This window comes from Hemiscyllium ocellatum, chromosome 15 (assembly GCF_020745735.1).
Source record: "Hemiscyllium ocellatum isolate sHemOce1 chromosome 15, sHemOce1.pat.X.cur, whole genome shotgun sequence".
Lineage (NCBI taxonomy): Eukaryota > Metazoa > Chordata > Chondrichthyes > Orectolobiformes > Hemiscylliidae > Hemiscyllium > Hemiscyllium ocellatum.
The window spans coordinates 56,148,561-56,169,480 of NC_083415.1; the positions used below are offsets into that span (position 1 = coordinate 56,148,561).

The 20,920-nt window shown below is 44.3% G+C and overlaps 1 protein-coding gene across 1 annotated transcript in view; it reads left to right on the forward strand.

Annotated features, from left to right (window-relative positions):
• Positions 1-20,920, forward strand: part of LOC132822991 (protein NDRG3-like) — a 144,144-nt gene that overhangs the window by 48,663 nt on the left and 74,561 nt on the right. The window contains exon 2 of the mRNA XM_060836500.1: positions 6,639-6,707. Coding sequence (XP_060692483.1) covers positions 6,651-6,707 — 57 coding nt within the window. The 5' untranslated portion in view covers positions 6,639-6,650. The remainder of the gene's footprint in view (positions 1-6,638; positions 6,708-20,920) is intronic.

Below are 20,920 nucleotides of genomic sequence, written 5' to 3' on the forward strand. Positions count from 1 at the left end.
CTTGATTTTCCAAAAGAATATTTTTGTCCTCTCCACCTTAACCTTCCCATTTTATGTAGAAGCTGTTAGAATGATTTTCCCAAACACGTACTTTTCCCCTTCCTGTTTATCAATGTAATTTCTTTACATAATTGTGTGTGTCTGCTTGAGCACCTGACTGCTTTCTGATGTGCCTTCCTTTGTCAGACTTTGCCTCAAGTCTGGCACACAGCCCAGATTTTCGAATGTTCATGGCTATGTTGCTGCTTTTAGTTTAGAAAAGATAAACAGGTCATCACAATCCTATAATGATGCAGATGGGAAACACTAGACTGAGTTGCTGAAGTGACCAGATCCTCCTCAGCTGTTTGGACAAAGTACAACACAGATAAATATGAGAAACTATATTTAGGTAGTAAGAATGAGCAGATTGCTTATTACTTGGAATGTTTATTATACACAAAAGGAAACAAAAATCATAAACTACTTTATATGATAGATAAGATTATATGAAACACTCATTACAAGTATCAGATATTAAATTCAACTCTTCTACCCTCACAACAACCTTACAGATACTCAACACCCTCTTTCTACTTGAAAGCTCCTTGTTCAGTGATATGGGCAATACTTGATTTCTTGTGGGTCTCAAAGGGTAGAGGAACAAGGGGAACTTGGAGTAAAAATACACAATTGCACTTCAGATTAGCAAGACCATTTTGAAAATGCAAATCAAGAAGGTGGCGTTATTTCTAGTGGGATAGAATTAAAATGTAAAGCATTATACTAAACTTTAGTTAGACCACACTTTGAATAATGTATAGGTAGTTCTGCTAAAGTGCAGTAGTTACATTCCAGTGAAGCCTCGTTTGATATAAATTTGCTTAATAAAAATAATGGGGCCTATGGGAGAAGTGGGGTTGGGGCAGACCAACAAATAAATCACTCACGATTGCTCAAAAATCACCCAAAGGTCTTAACACAAAGCATAGCACAGACTGAATGAAGGTTGAAATCATATTTATTAACAAAACAAAAGTAAATTTAAGACCATACGTTTAAAAAATATAAGAAAGCTGCTGTCTATACAGTACTTCTCACAGCTATCAGTAGCTGACATGGTGTATGTGCAGAACAGCATGAACATAGGCGAATGTGCAGAACGGTGTGCAGATTTCAATGTGCACATCAGCGACTGCACGGAACGGCATAGAGATTTTGGCACGCACAGCGGCGCATGCACAGAACAAACAGCGTGAACTGATCCACACTGGAATCACGCTATTGCCAACAGGGGTAAGTGTTCTCCAAAATACTGTTCCCTAATTCTTCAGCGACATTATAGCCAAATCCTGTTGCCGAAATGCACGCTATCCCAGAACTGCCTATACTTTGATGTTATATAAAGGATGTTGAGGCACTGGAGCAGGTCCTGAGGAGATTGACAAGTTTGGTGCAGGAAATGCATGAGTACATATTTGTCAGGGAGGGGTTGACAGACTGAATCAATTCTTTCTTGATAAAAAGAAGGCTGAGGGGTCACTGAGTTGTGATTTTTATAGATGAGAAAGGTTTCAGTCAAGTGAATTCTGCTATTATCCCAGCTGGTGGTAAAATTGGACAAGTCAGTTTCCAGAGTGAAATCTGGCTTGACAGAACATTAGTTTTGTTTTTTGCAATTTTGTTACCAAGGTGGTCAGTCACTGGACATATTCACAAAAATCAGTAAATGTGCTTTTGACCAAGGAACGTCAACATTTATTATACACAAAAGGAAACAAAAATCATAAACTACTTTATATGATAGATAAGATTATATGAAACACTCATTACAAGTATCAGGTATTAAAATTCAACTCTTCTACCCTCTTAACAACCTTACAGATACTCAACACTAATGAAGGGTCACCCTCTTTCTACTTGAAAGCTCCTTGTTCAGTGATATGGGCTATACTTGATTTCTTCTCCATAAACCTCAGCTTCTTCAGTTATTGTATCTTCATGAGACCCTTGAGCAAATTGTGAACACAGCTCACTTGTTCCTTAACATTGATTCTTGAAACCCCTTTTCCATGGCTTTGTGTTTCAGGAGCTTTCTTTTACAGGCATTAGCACACTCAGAACTCTCTCCTGTCCTGACTTCTCTGGAGAAACAGACGGTGAAAAAGAATTAAGGTCCATTTATTTTGTACATTTCACAACCTTGAGGTCTTTCAAATCATCTTGCAGCCTATTACCACACATTCAACTGTGTTTAATATGGTTGGATAATGCAGAGAATTTGTGCACAGCAGGATCCCAGAAAGACCCACATGACTTGACAAGCTATGTTTGATTTGAAGTGATGCCTTTGTTTCAACATTGAGTATTAGTTAGAAAGCCCCTAGAAAAACCCACAGCTGTTAACTTTTCAATGACATACTTTGATCTTTTGCCCTAGAAGGCAGGCAGGGCATGAGGGAGAAACTGAGGACCGCAGATGCTGGAGATCAGAGCCGAAAACCGTAATGCTGACAAAGCACAGCCGGTCAGGCAGCATCCGAGGAGCAGGAGAGTCGACGTTTCGAGCATAAGCTGTTCATCAGGAATGTGGACGATGCCCAAGGGGGGCTGAGAGATAAATGGGAGGGGGGGTGGGGCTGGGGGGGGGAAGGTAGCTGGGAATGCGATAGGTGGATGAAGGTGGGGGTGATGGTGATATGACGGGGTGGAGGCTGGGTGAATAATTGATCATTAGGCTGAATTTGGACTGAGTTCTTAAAGCAGGTACAGGGGACATGCCAGCTGTCACTATCCTGACTGGACCATGGCATTCTGTTTGCTTTTCAGTGTAATTTTCAGTTCCCCACTAATCCCGCTTTACAGACTTTTCATATATACAAATCTCGGTTCACGGTCCTTAGAAATTCCCCATCTGTTCCCAGTGATTATCTGATTCTCGATCATGTTTGTCTGTTCAAAATATCTGGAACCACAACAGATTTTTCAATGCGCCACTTACTTTAATTGGAGCATGCTGCTTTTTTTCCAGTTGTCTAATGACCTGATGTGTTGTCATTGTGTCCATCTTGAATTGATGCCGAGGGCAAGGGCACCACAATTGCCCACCCTGAAAGTGTTTTGAAGTCAGTGAAAGAGAGCGCTTGAGAGGGCAATTGCAGCTATGCCACTATGTGAACGTGGGGAGAGCGAGATACTTCATTGAAGTTTGGATGTCTGGAAGGAGGCTGTTAAGAGTAAAAGGGCTGAAGCTCTATGTGTGTATTTGTAGTGAAATCATTTCAAATAGTTTACGTATAGTGCAACATGATTAGTTTTCTTCCCCTTTTTCTGTAAGGAACCTTTAGGTTCTCTTGTCAAAACCAAATTGGTAACCTCTCGTTGATATATTTGCTCAGAGCAATATGTTCTGACCACCACAGGAAACCAAATAGTAAAAAAACAAAAATACTTGTAGTCTATCTTCAGGGTGGCATGGTGGCTCAGTGGTTAGCACTGCTTCCCTACAGCACCAGGGCCCTAGGTTTGAATCCAGCCTGGGGCGACTGTCCATTCTCCCTGTATCTGCGTGGATTTCCTCTGGGTGCTCCAGTTTCCTCCCACAGTCTAAAGATGTGCCGTTCAGGTGGATTGGCCATGCTAAATTGTCCATAGTGCTAGGTGTGTTAGTCAGAGGGAAATAGATCTGGGTGGGTTACTCTTCAGAGGGTTGGTGTGGACTGGTTGGGCCGAAGGGCCTGTTTCCACACTGTAGGTAATCTAATCTAATCTATCAAAACACTGGGATCTGACTTATCCAGTATCAGCTGCGATCATAACAATTATGTTCCCTTCCCACACATTTGTCTTGACTGCTTCCCCCATAAATTTATCTGTCCTGTTCACGTCAGTCACTCACTGTGATAACGAGTTCCACATTCCCACCGCCCTGAGTGCAGACCTTTCCTTTCCTAATTTCCGTTTATATTTCCTGGTGATTGTTGTGTTTCGATAGCCTCTATTACGCTCTGGTTCACAAAAGGAAGCATTCTCTCTGCATTATAAAGAAGGTTCATGATGTCATTCGGACCCTTACGGCCACTTGGTAGCGCACTCACCTCTGAGTTAGAAGGTTTTGGGTACAGGCGCTGAATGGTGTGCTGTGATGTCAACGGTGCCAAATATTTGCCTGAGACAGTAAAACAAAGGGTGGGATAGGTATCATAAATAATCAAATCCCTACAGTGTGGAAGCAGGCCATTTGACCCATCAATTCCACACCGGCCCTCTGAAGAGCATTCCACCCAGACCCATTCCCCTACCCTGACCCCATAATCTTGCACTTCCCAGGACCAATTCATCTAATCTGCACATCTCTGGACAGTGGGAGGAAACCCACGCAGACATGGGGAGAACTTGCAAACTCAACACAGACTGTTGTCTGAGGGTGGAATTGGACCTAGGTCCCTAGCACTGTGAGGTGGCAATGCTAACCACTGAGCCACCACCAATGTCCCATGACACTGTTTTAGACAGGAACAGGAGAGCTCTTCCTAGTGATATGCCCAATATCTGTCTCTCTTGCTGTGCATTATCTGATTGCTGAGTTTCCTGTATGGTAGCAGAGTCTGCACTCAAAAATGTAATTCATTGACTGCACAGTGCTTTGGGGTGACCTGTGATTATGAAAGGGCTGTATATAAATGCAAGTCTCAGTTTTCTCATGGGAATGTCCAGCTCTGTCCCATCTCCACCCCAAACCCCCATCCCAGGAGAATGCTGTAAATTTCCTCTCGAGGGTCAGTGCCCGGTTCAGTCTGCGTCCTTCATCAATCAGTCTGTCCTGGTTATCCCACCTCCCATCCCTCCTTTTACCTTCTCCCATTGGTCACTGCCCTAATGTCTCATGTGGGTTCGATGTCAGATTTATTTTTGATAATGTTTCTGTGCGGGACCCTGGGACTTTTTGGCTATATTGAAGTTGCTGTGGAAATGCAAGTTGTTGTTGTAGTTAGTAATCCTTGATTTTTCCAAGACACATTCAAGTAACCGATACCTCATACTCGTCGGATGATCAGTTCACCGGTGATTCTACAAAGAAGAGAATTATTTATGATCCCACTTGCGATTAGTCATGGGTTCACAAGAGCCTTACAGTGCAGAAGAAAGCCATTTGGCCCATCACGTAGGCACTGGCTCTTCAAAAGTGCATCCTTACCTACTGCCAGTCCATTGATGTTTCTGCCTTTTCCCCTTGCACATTGTTCCTACCCAAAAGAGCTTCAATTGAAGCTCTTTCCAGGCAATGTATTGTCAGACCCTGATGACGGGATGTGTGAAAACAATTGAAATTCCTTTCAAACTTGTCCTCTCCTGTTATGGATCCTTCTCTGAGTGAGAACAGCTTCTCCTCATCTACTCCATCCAGCCTGCTCTATCCTCTCAGATATCCTCTTTGCCTTCTTCTCTCCATGGAGAACAGTCCCAACTTCCTCACTCTTTCCTCAGAACTGACTCTGGACTCTTTCCTGTAAATTTCTTCTATGCTATCTTCAATGGTTCACATCCATGTAGTACCCACAACCGTACACAGAAAAGAAGTAAGAGAATTATTTAAATTCTAATACATCCCATCAGTCGTCATTAGGCCAGTGCAAATGTTACTTTAAAATTACACCACCGGGTTGATTTTCTGTTAAATCAACAGTAAAATGTTTGACCTGACTACCTGGTCATGTCCACATGCCCCCCAACAACCCACCCTCCCATCCTGGCACCTTCCCCTGCCACTGCAGGAATTGCAAAACCTGCGCCCACACCTCCTCCCTCACCTCCATCCAAGGCCCCAAAGGAGTCTTCCACATCCATCAATGTTTCACCTGCACATCCACCAATATCATTTAATGTATCCGTTGCTCCAGATGTGGTCTCCTCTACATTGGGGAGACTGGACGCCTTCTCGCAGAGTGCTTTAGGGAACATCTCCGGGACACCCGCACCAATCAACCCCACCGCCTCGCACTTTGCCAAGGACATGGAGGTCCTGGGCCTCCTCCACCGCTACACCCTCACCACCCGTGCGTGGAGGAAGAACGCCTCAACTTCCGCCTTGGAACACTTCAACCCCAGGGCATCAATGTGGACTTCACCAGTTTCCTCATTTCCTCTCCTCCAGCTTACCCCAATTCCAACCTTCCAGCTCAGCACCGTCCCCATGACCTGTCCTACCTGCCAATCTCCCTTCCCACCTATCCACTCCACCCTCTTCTCTGACCTATCATCTTCATCCCCACCCCCATCCACCTATTATACTCTTTGCTACCTTCTCTCCAGCCCCACCACCCTCCCATTTATCTCTCCACACTGGAGGCTCCTTGCCTTCATTCCTGATGAAGGGCTTTTGCCAGAAACGTTGATTTTCCTGCTCCTCGGATGTTGCCTGACCTGCTGTGCTTGTCCAGCACCACTCTAATCTGCACAGTAAAATGTTTGATCCAGTCTTTCAAATTCTGTCATTTAAACAAAATATCAGAAGAAGCTGTTTCGGAGAGTTGTGATCTAGCCAGTAGATTGCTTTGTGATTGTGTGTGCTTTGGTCACTGTCAGGTTCTTACTGGCTGCGGTTATCCCTGTGTATCCAGACACTCTGCTTAATTTGTGCTCCTTTTGTACTTGTGCAGATCCTAGAAGCGATGGAGGAACTCCAAGATGTTCAACTGACTGAGATTAAGCCTCTCCTAACAGATGGGGTAAGCAACTGGCCTGGAGGAGCCTATTTTCTGTTGATAGACTAATAATCAAGAAGCCTGGACCAGAGATCTTGAGTTAGACACAAAAAACCTGCAGTTGCTGGAATCTGAAGTAGACAAGCAGGAGGCTGGAAGGATACAGCAAGCCAGACAGCATCAGGAGGTGGAGAAGTCAACGTCTCAGGGATAACCCTTCTACAGGAAGGTTTCAAGAAGGGTTACACCTGCAACGTTGACTTCTCCACCTCCTGATGCTGCCTGGCTTGCTGTGTTCTTCCAGCCTCCTGCCTGTCTACTCGAGATCCTGAGAACATGCATTTCAATCCTATTGTGACAATTCAAATTCAGCTTTTAAGAGAGATGTTAAAAGGTGTAGAACAGAAAGATGGTACTACTGTGGCCTTTGTGGTAATGTCATTGGGCTCAAAGTCTAGAGGCCCAGGCTAAGGCTATAGAGACACCAGCTTCAAATCCCACCAAGGCAACTGGTGGAATTTAAATTCAATTTATAAATCTGGAATTGAAAGGTTGTCTCAGTGATGTCACCAAAAATTCCACTGCTTATTATAATACTGAATGTACTCACAAACTCTTAACATTCGCCTGTACCCGTGTCTTTGTTTTTGCCGCTGTTTACCTATTATTTACATATTCATGCGACTTAACTCTGTGATCTGCCTGCTTTTCACTGTGCTTTGGTACACATGACAATAAATTCAATTCAAAACCGCTCTGGTTCACTAATCTCCTTCAGGACAGAACATCAGTGTCCTTGCCTGCTATAGCTTACAAGTGACTCCGGGCCCACAGCAATGTAATTGACTCCCAGTTCCCAAGCAGATTGGCCCTGCCCCCAGTCAAGCACAGTGTGTCTCCTATAAGGCCGGATGGGTGGGCTATCAATGGGCTCTCCTGCGTGAAGTTGGTTAGGATGGAGGCTGGAATGCGGAGCCTCCATCCTAATTCGATGACATCCTAATCCGCCCAATTCGATGCCAACCTGCCACCAATCTGCCGCATGGGAGGACAGAAGATTCCTGCATGGACTAACCGATTGGCAGAAGCATAAGTAAGAATGGAGACATGCTGAAAGTAAATCCTACAGGGAATTTCAAAAGGGAGATGGGCATTTATTGAGGAAGATTAGCTTGCAGATTATGAAGGAAAATCTATGGGGTGTGGTAGGATTCCTCTTTCAAATAGTAAGGACAGGAACAATGGCCTGCATGATGCTAAGTCTGTTAATTTGTTCATGTACTACTTTAGGCTTTGAATAACTGTCTCCTTTTCATTAAGGAATGTTTATTGCTTCCTTCTGATATGTAATATAATAGATTTTCCAGTATAGATACTGAGCTAACAATATTGCCAGGACACCGTGGATTATGGTTCAAATGCAGGTGAATGGGATTAATATAGTTTGGTGCTTGTTGGTCAGTATTGACATGGTGGGCTGAACGGCCTGTGTGACTGTGTGACTAGGAGTATGATTCTCCTGGTCACATTTCTAGAACTTTCTGGAAAGAACATCAAATTGCTCTCTGTGCACCTGGTTTTGCCCTCTGTGAGTGTTGGAAACCTTTAGTGGCACTTTCTTAACTTTTTAAGTGATAAAGAATAACTTTATACAACACAAACTGAATCTACTGAGAAATGAGGAGGACTCTGCAAACAGGCGAGTGTAAAACGGAAGAGAGGCAGTATTCCTGTTGCAGTGAGAGCTCACATTTTGGTACATTGTTGTGGATGGATTTTGGGATCCCCATCATTTCCAGTATGATGTGCTGGACAAGAGGAGAGGGACATGCACAGTCCTGTGATGTGCGTGTTTATTTAACCCAAGGTGACAGACCTGCCTGGATTTTATGGGACTGCCCTGTATTTGAGGGGTCTTCTGGGTTGCATAGCTTGAATGCAATTTCTCCATTATTTTTGATCTTTGAGCTTTTATGTGTGTACAGTAGATATCTGTGTATGTGGAGTGGATGCTCCGTAAATCCCTCCACACCCACAGGCCTCCCAGAATCCTTTTTGTACGCCCTCCATTAGGCTTTCCAGCAGAGCCTTAGCAGAGAGGAGAGAGAACTTGGAGTTTGGATCATGAAAGGGTGACCACCAATAAAAAGAAAAAGGAAGTGAAGGATACAGAGGTTCAGATTTAGTGAGTATGGAATTCATGGGGTGTTTGGAGGCTGGAGGAGGTTACAGAGACTTTCATTCTTTGCTATTTAGGGGTTTCTATGTCTCTCAATTTTCCACCATTTTGGATTCATTAACTAGTCAATTGTAATTGACCTCTTCCAAAAATGTGCAGGTTAGGTGGATTGGTCATGCTGAATTGCCCATTGTGTCCAGGGATGTCCAGCCTAGGTGGATTAACCATGGGAAATAAAGGTTTATTGGGTAGGGAGATGGTCCTGATGAAGGGCTTATGCTCGAAACGTCGAATTCCCTATTCCTGAGATGCTGCCTGACCTGCTGTGCTTTAACCAGCAACACATTTTCAGCTGTGATCTCCAGCATCTGCAGACCTCATTTTTTACTACTAGATGGTTCTGAGTGCATTGCTCTTTGGAGAGTTAGTGTGGACTCGATGGGCCGAATGGCCTTTTCCACACTGTAGGGGTTAGTGTTCTTTAGCTAAATCAGCAAATTATGACGAAATTTGTCATTATCTTAAATTATAATTTCCCTCAAATAAATTAAAACCAGAAGCAGATTGTGTTTAGTGTGAAGTCAAAAATATACACCAGATACAAATTAAAGAGGAGGGCAAAACTAAAATTATTTCTCATTGCTAAGACTACTAATTGGTCCACATATGGAACAAATGCTGAAAATTGAGAATTTTGAATAAAGTCTAAATTATTGTTGGAAAAGATCACATTGTAAGGCTTTTTGTCTTGCGCTCAACTGGATAAACTCAAGAATGCCAAATTTCACATGATCAGAACAATTTGATTTATAGAAGGAAAGGATGTGATTGGTCTGATTGATTGTACTTTCTGATTGGGGAATGTAGCGCAGAGCTATAGGCTCCCTAAGCTCTGGAGTTCAGATCTGTTTGTTAAACCTGCCACAGACAAAGACAAAAAAGACATGAGGCTTGACCATATTCCTTGCGTTTGCAGAAAATGGGTCTCTGGTGTGTGATGGTGCGTCAAACTGTAAATGATCCTTCATTCTGAAGGATCTTAAAGTCTTAACTGTAACTTGAACCTGAGTGTGATGTTTTTCCACACTTTTTATGAGCTGTTTGAGGAATGAAACACAATCAATACATTTTAAAATAAAACTGTTCAAAATGCTAGAATGAAATTATGAAATGCAAAAGTTAGACCCTTCATTCATTATTTTCCTCCACAAGACTAAAACTAAAACATGTCTAGAATTAGGAACAAAGACCTGAGACCATGACCTTGCCCCCTCCCTATCACTGTAATCTCTCCCACCAATTCTCCTCCATAGTGATATGCTGATTGATGGGAGCTAAAGCATCATAGATTGCACCCTATAGTGCGATCTCTTCTCATTCTGTGTCCTCGAGTATTTCTAATTTTAATTGCATCATCACTGACAGCTGGACCTTCTGATACACTCGTAAATTCTCTCTCTCCACCTTGCTGTTTTTCTTCCTTCCATTTAAGTTGAGACCAAGAATTTTGGCCATCAACCATAGTATTGCCTGATGTGACTCCTTGTCATAGAGTCATAGAGATGTACAGCATAGAAACAGACCCTTCGATCCAACCCGTCCATGCCGACCAGATATCCCAACCCAATCTAGTCCCTTCTGCCAGCACCTGGCTCATGTCCCACCAAACCTTCCTATTCATATAAAATTATGTTTCTTTGGATGTTTTATTGCATTAAGTGTGCTATTTAAATTAAACATAATAACCTAAAAGCAGCTATGAGTTCAAGCCTGCAATTCAAATAATTTCAGAAAACAGAACAACTCCAAAGACAAGTAGAACCCTACTATGTGCTGCCTTTGGTGTTGGATTGTGTACTTGAGTTTAACTCCTGGCTCTGCTGTTTCAGCCGTGTTTGTTAAAATTATCACAGACAGAATTAAACTCTGCTGTGTCAGAAGCAGGTCTTTCCATTAACTGTGTGAATTTCCCTTTCTCATTCTGCAGAGTGGGTAAATGTTCTGTAATTATCAACCTTCCTTTCACTGAGCACTTTCTATTCAAATAGTTTCATTTTAATTTCTCTTGCACACTACAATGACCTGTCATGATTCCAGTTATTGGGTACCTTCCTTTCCTCATGTCACTAATAACTCAGACCTGAAGTTAAGTCTAATGTCTCGCTGATCCACCTTTACCAGCAGTACTGCTCCTTTCCCTCCTACTCCATTTTATTATCATTTTCAACTGTTTTAAGGCCTACTGTCATCTGATCTAGCTAAGGCCACTGTATTTCATTGCAACTAGATCCTAAATGCCTTGTTTCTGATGTTAGGTAGAGCTTTACTCACCAGAGTCTCTCCAGCACACTGGGAGAGTGCTGGAATGCTCTTGATTTGCCTTGATGGGGCATATCCAACCACCCTTGAGGACCTCCACATTAGCTAAACCCAAAGCAGCTGTCTTGACTGGCGCCTTATCTACAGGCTAATCTTGGCTACAATAGTGACAGGAGAAAGTGAGGACTGCAGATGCTGGAGATCAGAGCTGAAAATGTGTTGCTGGAAAAGCGCAGCAGGTCAGGCAGCATCCAAAGAGCAGGAGAATCGACGTTTCGGGCATGAGCCCTAATCCAGACATTCCTGAAGAAGGGCTCATGCCCGAAACGTCGATTCTCTTGCTGTTTGGATGCTGCCTGACCTGCTGCGCTTTTCCAGCAACACATTTTAATCTACAATAGTGACAGTGTTATATTATTTATAGGACGCACCCTGGAAACTCAACAAGGCTTCCTAGGAAGCAGCTTCCAAGCTTACAATATTTTTTGATTCTTTTACGAGATGTGGATGTCTGTAGCAAGTTGACCGCCCATCACTTCCCTTGAACCAAGTGGCTTGGTCGGCCATTTTGAGGACAGCTAAGAGTTTATTGTGAATATGGAGTCACCTGTAGGCTAGGCCAGGTAAGGATGGTAGACCTCCTTCCCTGAAATATGTCAGGGAGCCAGATTGGTTTTTTACAATAATCGATGATGGTTTCACAGCCATCGTTACTGAGGCCAGCTTTCAATACCAGGTTTTTTTATTATTAATCGAATTTCAACCACTGTTGAATGGGGACTTGAACTCATGTTGACCCAGAGCATTAGCTCCGGCCTCGGGAATGCCAATCTGGTGAAATTACTGTCTGCCCCTGCCCTGTCTAAAGCACAGCTGGCAACAGCCTGGTGGCATCACTGTTTCCATGTTCCTCTCCAGGTTGCACACCATTCTGACTTGGATACATGTCATCGGACCCAAATCCTGTGGCTTGCAGAACTGTTGGGAGCACTGTTGCCTGTTTTTCTCATTTCCTCATCTTTGGCCTCCTCCTGTAAAATGAGAAAAATAACAGGAATTAGAGTTGGCCACATGACCCTTTACCTCGCGACATTATCATGGCAGACCTTCTACTTCAACTCCAGCTTTTCATCCTACCCTTATTCTAAATTCCACGAGTGCCCAAATCTCTGTTGATCTCTCCCTTGACTATATATGGCACTTGACTACTGGGATCCTGGGGTACAGAATTGCCTCCCTTTGAATTCAATCCTCCTCATGGCCAATCCGTTATCCTTAGACTGTCCATGTTCTCAGCATCTGCCCTGTCAAACTCTTAAGAATTTTGTATCTTTCATTTCGATCACCTCTCGTTCTTATTAATTCGAAGGATAATAGGCTTAGTCCACTCCATTCTTCCACATGACAAACCCATTATTCTAATAAACCTCTAATGAACCTATTCTCTCTAGGGTAGTATAGCCTTGGCTGAACAATACAAGATAGCACAGTCCTCTTACTCCCCTCACTGGCTGATTACACACCATATGTCCCGGGGGAAACAGTGGCTGCCTTGCAGTCATTTAACAGCCACTTGGCCAATAATAGACTGGAGGCAGAATTTACCTCCCTCATTGGCAGAAATTCTTGCCTTGGGGTATGCGGCCAGTCTAGAGTCTGACGGCTCTCCATCTGCTGCTAGCTCCACTGGGAGAGCAGTGGCCACCTCAGGTGTCACACCAGTGATCTCTAATGGTTTGGAACTTTGAGGGGGTCGGTGGTGGGGGCTGGAGATTGAGAGTCTATGGGGATGGGGGAAGGTGACCTAGTAGAAGTGGGGTTCCTTAGTGGGGTTTGTGTGTTTGGGTGGAGGAGGTCACAAATGGATCCACTTAAGAGGGACCTGTCTGCCCATTGTACCCTGGCCTGCTTGAGGAAACCAAGCGTGCACCTCTCTCCCCACCAATTAGAGATATCACTAATTAACCTCATCTGATATGTTATAACAAATCTGTGGTTCAGATGGGACTCAAAGAGATGAGGAAGAATTTCTTCACTCCTTTGAGAACCTGTGGAATTCTCTACCACAGGAAGCTGTTGGGGCCAGTCCGTTAGATATATTCAAGAGAGAGAGTTGGATGTGCTCCTTGCGGTGAAAGAGATCGAGGGGTGTGGGGAGAGGGTGGGAATGGGATACTAAGATTGCATGATCAGCCATGATCATATTGAATAAAGAGGTGGCACGGTGGCTCAGTGGTTAGCACTGCTACCTCACTGTGCCAAGGACCCAGGTTCAATTCCAGCCTCAGGCGACTGTCTGTGTGGAGTTTGCACATTCTCCCCATGTCTGCGTGGGTTTCATCTGGTTGTTTTGGTTTCCTCCCACAGTCCAAAGTTGTGCAGGTCAAGGTGAATTGGCCGTGCTAAATTGCCCATCATGATGTGAAGTCTAGGTGGATTAGCCATGGGAAATACAGGGATGGGACGGGTCTGGACATGATGCTCTTTGGAGGATCAGTGTGAGCTTGATGGGCTGAATAGCATGCTTCCACACTGTAGGGATTCTGTGAATCATGGTGGAGGCTTGAAAGGTCTACTCCTGCATCTACATTTTTAAACCTTGGTCTGTACTACCACACTGCACTATCATTGCTCCGCCACCATTAGTTGCTGCTTGAAGGTGGGTTGAGGCCTACAATGGACATTAATTGGGACTCAGTTGGTCCACACTGGCAGACAGGCCGTCAACTGGTATCCCCCGTGAGGTGGGGGAGGAGTGGGCAGTAAGGGGCAGGCGGGCTACCCGCTGGATCTGTCATTGCCAGTCCCTTAAACCTGCCGGACATTGAGGGTGGGATGGGGGAACATTAAATTCAGCTCATGGTGGACAAACCTGTGTACAGCACTCTGAGGGGTGACCTGTAACCCTACCGCCGGCAAGCATTCCGTTGCTGCTACCTGCAGATTCAGTTGCCTGTTTTATTTATTTTTGAGCTGGAAATGTGGCACAGTGGTTAGCATTGCTGCCTCACAGCACCAGGGTCCCAGGTTCGATTCCAGCCTCAGGCGACTGTCTGTGTGGAGTTTGCACATTCTCCCTGTGTCTGTGTGGTTTTCCTCTGTGTGCTCTGGTTTCGTCCCACAGCCCAAAGATGTGCAGGGCCAGGTGAATTGGCCGTGCTACATTGCCCATAGTGTTAGGTGCATTAGTCAGAGGGAAATGGGTCTGGGTGGATTACTCTTTGGAGGGTTGGTGTGGACTAGATTAGATTACTTACAGTGTGGAAACAGGCCCTTCGGCCCAACAAGTCCACACCGACCCGCCGAAGCGCAACCCACACCATTCCCCTAATGGGTGGGGCCGAAGGGCCTGTTTCCACACTGTAGGGAATCTAATCTAATCAAAGGGTGTGAATGATGGGGAGCCTTGATTTGAAATCCAAGCTGTAATGAAAGCCTGACAGTCTTGGGGGTGTTGCAGACTCCTCTTGGGAAACTTGAATGAACTCTGGGTGAGGTTTTTCAGCTAGGAATGATTGTTCCCGTCCCTGGAGGGAAGCTTCACGTTAGGAGCAAAGTGCTGAATGATCCTATCTGCAGCCTCCTTCATCTCGGCTGATGTAGCTGAGAGAGAGCCAGATAATCTCTCTGTAGTCCTCAGTGCGGCACTGCAGATTGAGTGGTGGAAATTTATTAGGCTTTAGAAATGGGACTGCCAGTGATACATCTAGTTTCATGTTTTACAAAACCACTGCTACTCTTTCTGCTCCAGGTGGCTTGGTTGGCTCTGATCCACAAATCCATGAGCTCAAACCCCACTCCGGTCATCCAAATGTGTAACCTACGCTGACGCATTTAAAGGGAGTTTTCGAATGTTTGAGGCTGCTGTCTTTCAGATGAGCTGCTTCCATTTTCTCTTTAAAGTCACTGTTAAAGAGCCCAAACATCATTTTCTTTAAACAAATGAAGGGGTGATTAACACAGCTGCCTCACAGTGCCAGGGACCCAGGTTCGATTCCGCCCTCGGCCGACTGTCTTTGTGGAGTTTGCACATTGTCCCTACGTCTGTGCAGGTTTCCTCCCACAGTCCAAAGATGTGCAGATTGGCCATGCTGAATTACCCGGAGTTTCCAGGGATGTGCTGGCTAGATGGATTAGCCATAGGAAATGTGAGATAGGGTGTGTCTGGGCAGGAGGGTTAGTGTAGACTTGACGAGCTGGTCAGTCAGAAATGGTCTATTGTTGTATACTGGCTGCCAGTGATCGTTCAACTGACATCACTTGATGTACTTCATCTTATTACTCTTTGTGGGAACTTCCTGGGTGCTCATTTTTTGCCTCAGTTCCTACACTTCAAAAGCAACGGCATCTCAGAACTTCCTAATGGCCATAAATCCCCTAGAAAGTAATTATACAAGTGTTAAAAAAAATAGAAATTGCAGGAAAAGCTCAACAGAGTTAAAGTTTCGAGTTCTTGGAACAAGAGTAAGTCTTTTTTAACTTTAATTTTCTCATTCCCCTACCCTATTACTCTACATTTACCCCTGACGAATGCACCTAACCTGCATATCCCTGAACCCAATGGACAATGTAGCATGGCCAATTCAACTGGCCTGCACATTTTTGGACTGTGGGAGGAAACCCACACAGACACGGGGAGAATATGCAAACTCCACACAGAGAGTCGCCCGAGGCGGGAATCAAATCCGGGTCCCTGGCGCTGTGAGGCAGCAATGCTAACCGCTGAGCCACCCTTCTTGCTCAGTTTCTCCTGGCTCAGCCTGAAGGTGCTCCCTTTTACTGGGACTCCGTTCTTCATGTGTCAGTGCGGACAGTGAGTCCTCCCAATTTGTAGCATTTGACCATGAACCACATTGTAGTCCAGCCTTTAAGTTGGCCGCATCTTCTGTTTTCGATAAGGAAGCACAAGGTAACAGAGTGAGAGCTGGGGCCTGTGCTGAGTTTTCATTTTCTTTCTTCTGTAAGATGCTTCAGCTGTGGGACATCACCATGTGTGTCTGCTGTAAGTGCTGAGTACCATACTGACACTGCGGAGCATGCTCAAAGGGCTGAACTGCGTCTTCCTGCCCCTGTTTTCTATCTTTAACTCTCTCGTGATTCAGATGATTATCCCCCAAAAGGCATTGCTGAGTTGCAGGGATGCAAAGAGTCCTGATGGATAAGATGGATGAACTCAGGGTATGAATGGGAACATGGAACTGGGACAATATAGATATTGCAAAAACGTGGCCAAGGGAGGGACAGGACTGGTGGCTCAATGTTTTAGGGGTTAGATGCTACAGGAAGGCTACAAAGGAAGGCAAGATAGGAGGGGAGTGACATTTTTGATTAGGGAAACCATTGCTGCTGTACTTAGGATATTCCTGGGGGATTGCCCAGTGAAGCTATATGGGTGGAACTCAAGAAATAAGAAGGGGGTGTTCACCTTAATGGGATTGTACTATAGTCCTCCCAACAGTCAGTGGGAAACTGATGAGCACGAGATATACAAGATAATGAGGGGCATAGATAGAGTGAATAGCCAGAGACTTTTCCCCAGGGCAAGATTGACTGGCACAAGGGGTCATAGTTTTAAGGTATTAGAAGGAAGGTACACAGGAGACGTCAGAGGTAGGTTCTTTACGCAGAGAGTTATGAATGCATGGAATGCGTTGCCAGCGGTGGTGGTGGAAGCAGAGTCATTAGGGACATTTAAGCGACTCCTGGATATGCACATAGACAGCAGTGAACTGGGAGGTGCATAGGTTAGGTTATTTTATTTTAGATTAGAAATAATCCTCAGCACAACATCATAGGCCGAAGGGCCTGTTCTGTGTTGTACTTTTCTATGTTCTACGTTCTATAGATGTGTTGCGAGTTCTCAGATATGTATAAGAATAATAGGGCTGAAATAGAGGAATTTCAACTTTCCAACCATAGGCTGGGACTGCCAGAGTGTTAAGGGCTTGGATGGGAAGAATTTGTTAAATGTGTTCAAGAAAAGTTTCTTTATCAATATGTACATGTACCCACTAGAGAAGGAGCAAAATCTGATCTTCTCTTGGGAAATTAGACAGGGCAAGTGACTATGGTGTTAGTGGGAGAACACTTTGAGACCAGTATCATTATTCTAACAGTTTTAAAATAATGATGCAAAAGGATAGGCCTTGAATAAAAGTTAAAATTCCAACTTGCAGTAAGGCCAAATTTGACAGAATGAGACAGGAACTTTCAGAAGTTGATTGGGGTAGACTGTTCACAGGTAAAGGAATGACTGGCAGATGGGAAGCTTTCAAAAATGACTTATGTGTGGTCATCAATGTGTGGAATCCCAGAAGATGGGAAAATGCTACATGGATACTTCACATCAGTGTTTACTGTGGGGGAAGACGTTAAAGTGAGGGGACTTGGGAAAATAAATATTGATGTCTTGAAAAGAGTCAACATTACAGAAGACAAGTTGCTGAAGGTCTTAAAACACATAAAGATAGATAAATCTCCTGGACTTGATCAATAAGTGTGTCCCAGAGCATTGTAGGAAGCTAGGGAAGAAATTGTGGGGTCCCTAAGCAGAGATACTCATATCATCTACAGCCATGGGTGAAGTGCTGAAAGACTGTAGATGTGCCTTTATTTAAGAAAGGCTGCAAGGGAAAGGCTTGGGAACTAAACACCTGTGAGCCTGACATTGGCAGTGGATAGGTTGTTGGAGGGATTCTGAGAGACAGGATTTGGAGACATAAGGACTGATTAGGGATTATCAGCATGGCTTGCGAGAAATTGAGTTTCTTGAGGATGTGACCAGAAGATAGATCCGAGCAGCGCGATGGATGTTGTCCATGTGGACTTTAGTAAGACTGGTAAAGTTAGGTCACATGGGATTTGGGGTAGGCTTGTTAACTGGATGCAACATTGGCTTGACTGTTGGAGACAGGGTGCTGACGGAGAGTTGTCTTTTGGACTGGAGGCCTATGACCAGCAGTCACAGTGAGATGTTACATATGTAGGCTGTTCCACAGGGATCAGTGCTGGGTCCCACTGTTGTTTGTCATTTATATAAATTATTTGGATAAGAATTTAGGAAGCTTGGTCAGTAAGTTTATGGATGACACCAAAATTGTTAGCATAGTGGACAATGAAGAAGGTTATCTAAGAGTACAATGGGATCTTGATCAACTGTGCCCATGGGCCAAGGATGCTGATCGAGTTTAATTTAGATAAACGTGAGGTGTTGCATTTTGGTGAGTCAACAGAGGCAAGACTTACAAAGTTTACAACAGGGCCCTAGGGAGAGTTGTCGCACAGAGAAACCTTGAGGTTCAGGAACATAGTTCCTTAAAGGTAGCATCACAGATAGACAGAGCGATGAAGAAAGTGTTTGGAACGCTTGCATTCATTGCTCCAACCATTGAGTTTTGGAGTTGGGATGTCATGTTGCAGTTGTACAGGACGCTGGTGAGACCCCTTTTGAGTACTGTGTGCAGTTCTGGTCGCCCTTTTATAGGCAGAATATTATTAAATTGGAGAGTATGCAGAAAAGATTTACCAGAATGTTACTAGAACTGGAGAGTTTGAGTTCTAAGGAGAGGCTGGATAGACTGGGACGTTTTCTACTGGAATGTAGAAGGTTGAGGGGTGACATTATGAGGTTTATAAAATTATGAAGGGCATCGTAAGGTGAATAGCAAAGGACCTTTCCCAGGGTCAGGGAATTCAAAACCAGAGGGCATCATTATAAGATGTGGAGATGCCAGTGTTGGACTGGGCTGGACAAGGTCAAAAATCACACAACACCACATTTTAATCCAATGGGTTTATTTGAAATCACTCGCTTTTGGAGCGCAACCCCTTCATCTAGGACTATAACCTGGTGTGTGATTTTTGACATAATTTTAAGGGAAGGGAGAAAGATTTAAAAGGGATCTAAGGAGCAATGTCTTCTCAGACAGTAAAGAAATGAAAGGGTTGCAGATGCTGTAAATCAGAAACAAGAACTGAGATTGTTGGGAAAGGAATTGACAGATGCTGCCAGATCTGCTGAGCTTTTCCAGCAATTTTGGTTTTTGTTTCTTCCCAGTGAGGTGGTTCATGTGTGGAATGAAACTTCGGAGGAAGTGGTGGATGCAGGTACAGTTCGAACAATTAAAAGACATTTGGACAAGTACATCAATGGGTGTGGGCCAAATGCAGGCAGATAGAACTAGTTTAGTTTGGAAACACGGTCGACATGGACGAGTTGGACTGAAGGGTCTGTTTCCATTCTGTATGACTCTGACTGTATGGAAGAGTCAGGTTCTGACCCTGGTCCAGGTTGGGTTATCTGAACTCATGGATTTACTCATGGCTATGATGGGTAAGGGGACTCAGGATCTTCTCTTTATTTATAATCCAGAGAGTGTGGAAATGAGGTGATGATAGCATCCACAACCCCTCTCTGATTGGAATGTGGTGGCATATCGGTCATGTTACTGTACCTGCAATTATAAGACCACAGGAACAGAATTGGGCCATTTGGCCCATCCAGTCTGCTCCACCATTCGATCATATTTTTCCCACCCCTCATTCATCTGCCTTCTCCCCATAACCCTTGATCCAGACATTCCTGAAGAAGGGCTTATGTCCGAAACGTCGATTCTCCTGCTCCTTTGATGCTGCCTGACCTGCTGCGCTTTTCCAGCAACACATTTTTCAGCTCCAGACAAATCATGCAGAGAATGTCAGTTTAAGTCCCACAGCAGTTGAGAATTTTAATTTTGCTGAGTAAATAATTTTTGTAAAGCCAGGTATCTATTAAAATGACAATGTAGCTTCCCTGATTGCTGTAAAAACCCAATTAATGTTCTTTTACAAGAAAACCTGCCATTCTCATCCCATTCCACATCAATATAGTGATTGTAAGCTTCCTATTCTGTCACTGCTGTTTCTCATAAGCTTTACTTTTCTGTTTTCCCCTAATCTTTATGTCAAATAGTCTTTTTTTCCCAGTAAAGCTCTATTTCTGTACTTGGAAAAAAAACCCTATCTAGTCAAAGAGATATACTGTTTGATACAGCCTACATATGTAGCATCTCACTGGGACTGCAAGGCACATACCATCTTATTCATTTGCATGACAGGCAGAGTGCCTTTTTGGCTTGACAGCAGCATTGTGTTATTAGCGAATACTACACTTGTTTCTGTTATACAGTGGAAAAATGAAACAGCTAACTTCAACTGTTCCTCATACCTCTGAGATACCTTCCCCAGGGTGATCTGAAGCAGGCTGGGAAGACTTTAGTGTCAGTAGCTCCGACCGTAGGACCATTCATGAGTTTACATAATATACAGTGAGATATAATCTAATCCTGCTCGCCATTAGCCCTCAGGATGGCTCTGATGCACTGTATTCACCATGCAAGCTTGAAACTTAAATAACTGATTGTGGGCGGCACGGTGGCACAGTGGTTAGCACTGCTGCCTCACAGCGCCAGAGACCCGGGTTCAATTCCCGACTCAGGTGACTGACTGTATGGAGTTTGCACGTTCTCCCCGTGTCAGCGTGGGTTTCCTCCGGGTGCTCCGGTTTCCTCCCACAGTCCAAAGATGTGCGGGTCAGGTGAATTGGCCATGCTAAATTGCCCGTAGTGTTAGGTAAGGGGTAAATGTAGGGGTATGGGTGGGTTGCGCTTCGGCGGGTCGGTGTGGACTTGTTGGGCCGAAGGGCCTGTTTCCACACTGTAAGTCTAATCTAAAAAAAAACTGGCCTACGTATACAAATACA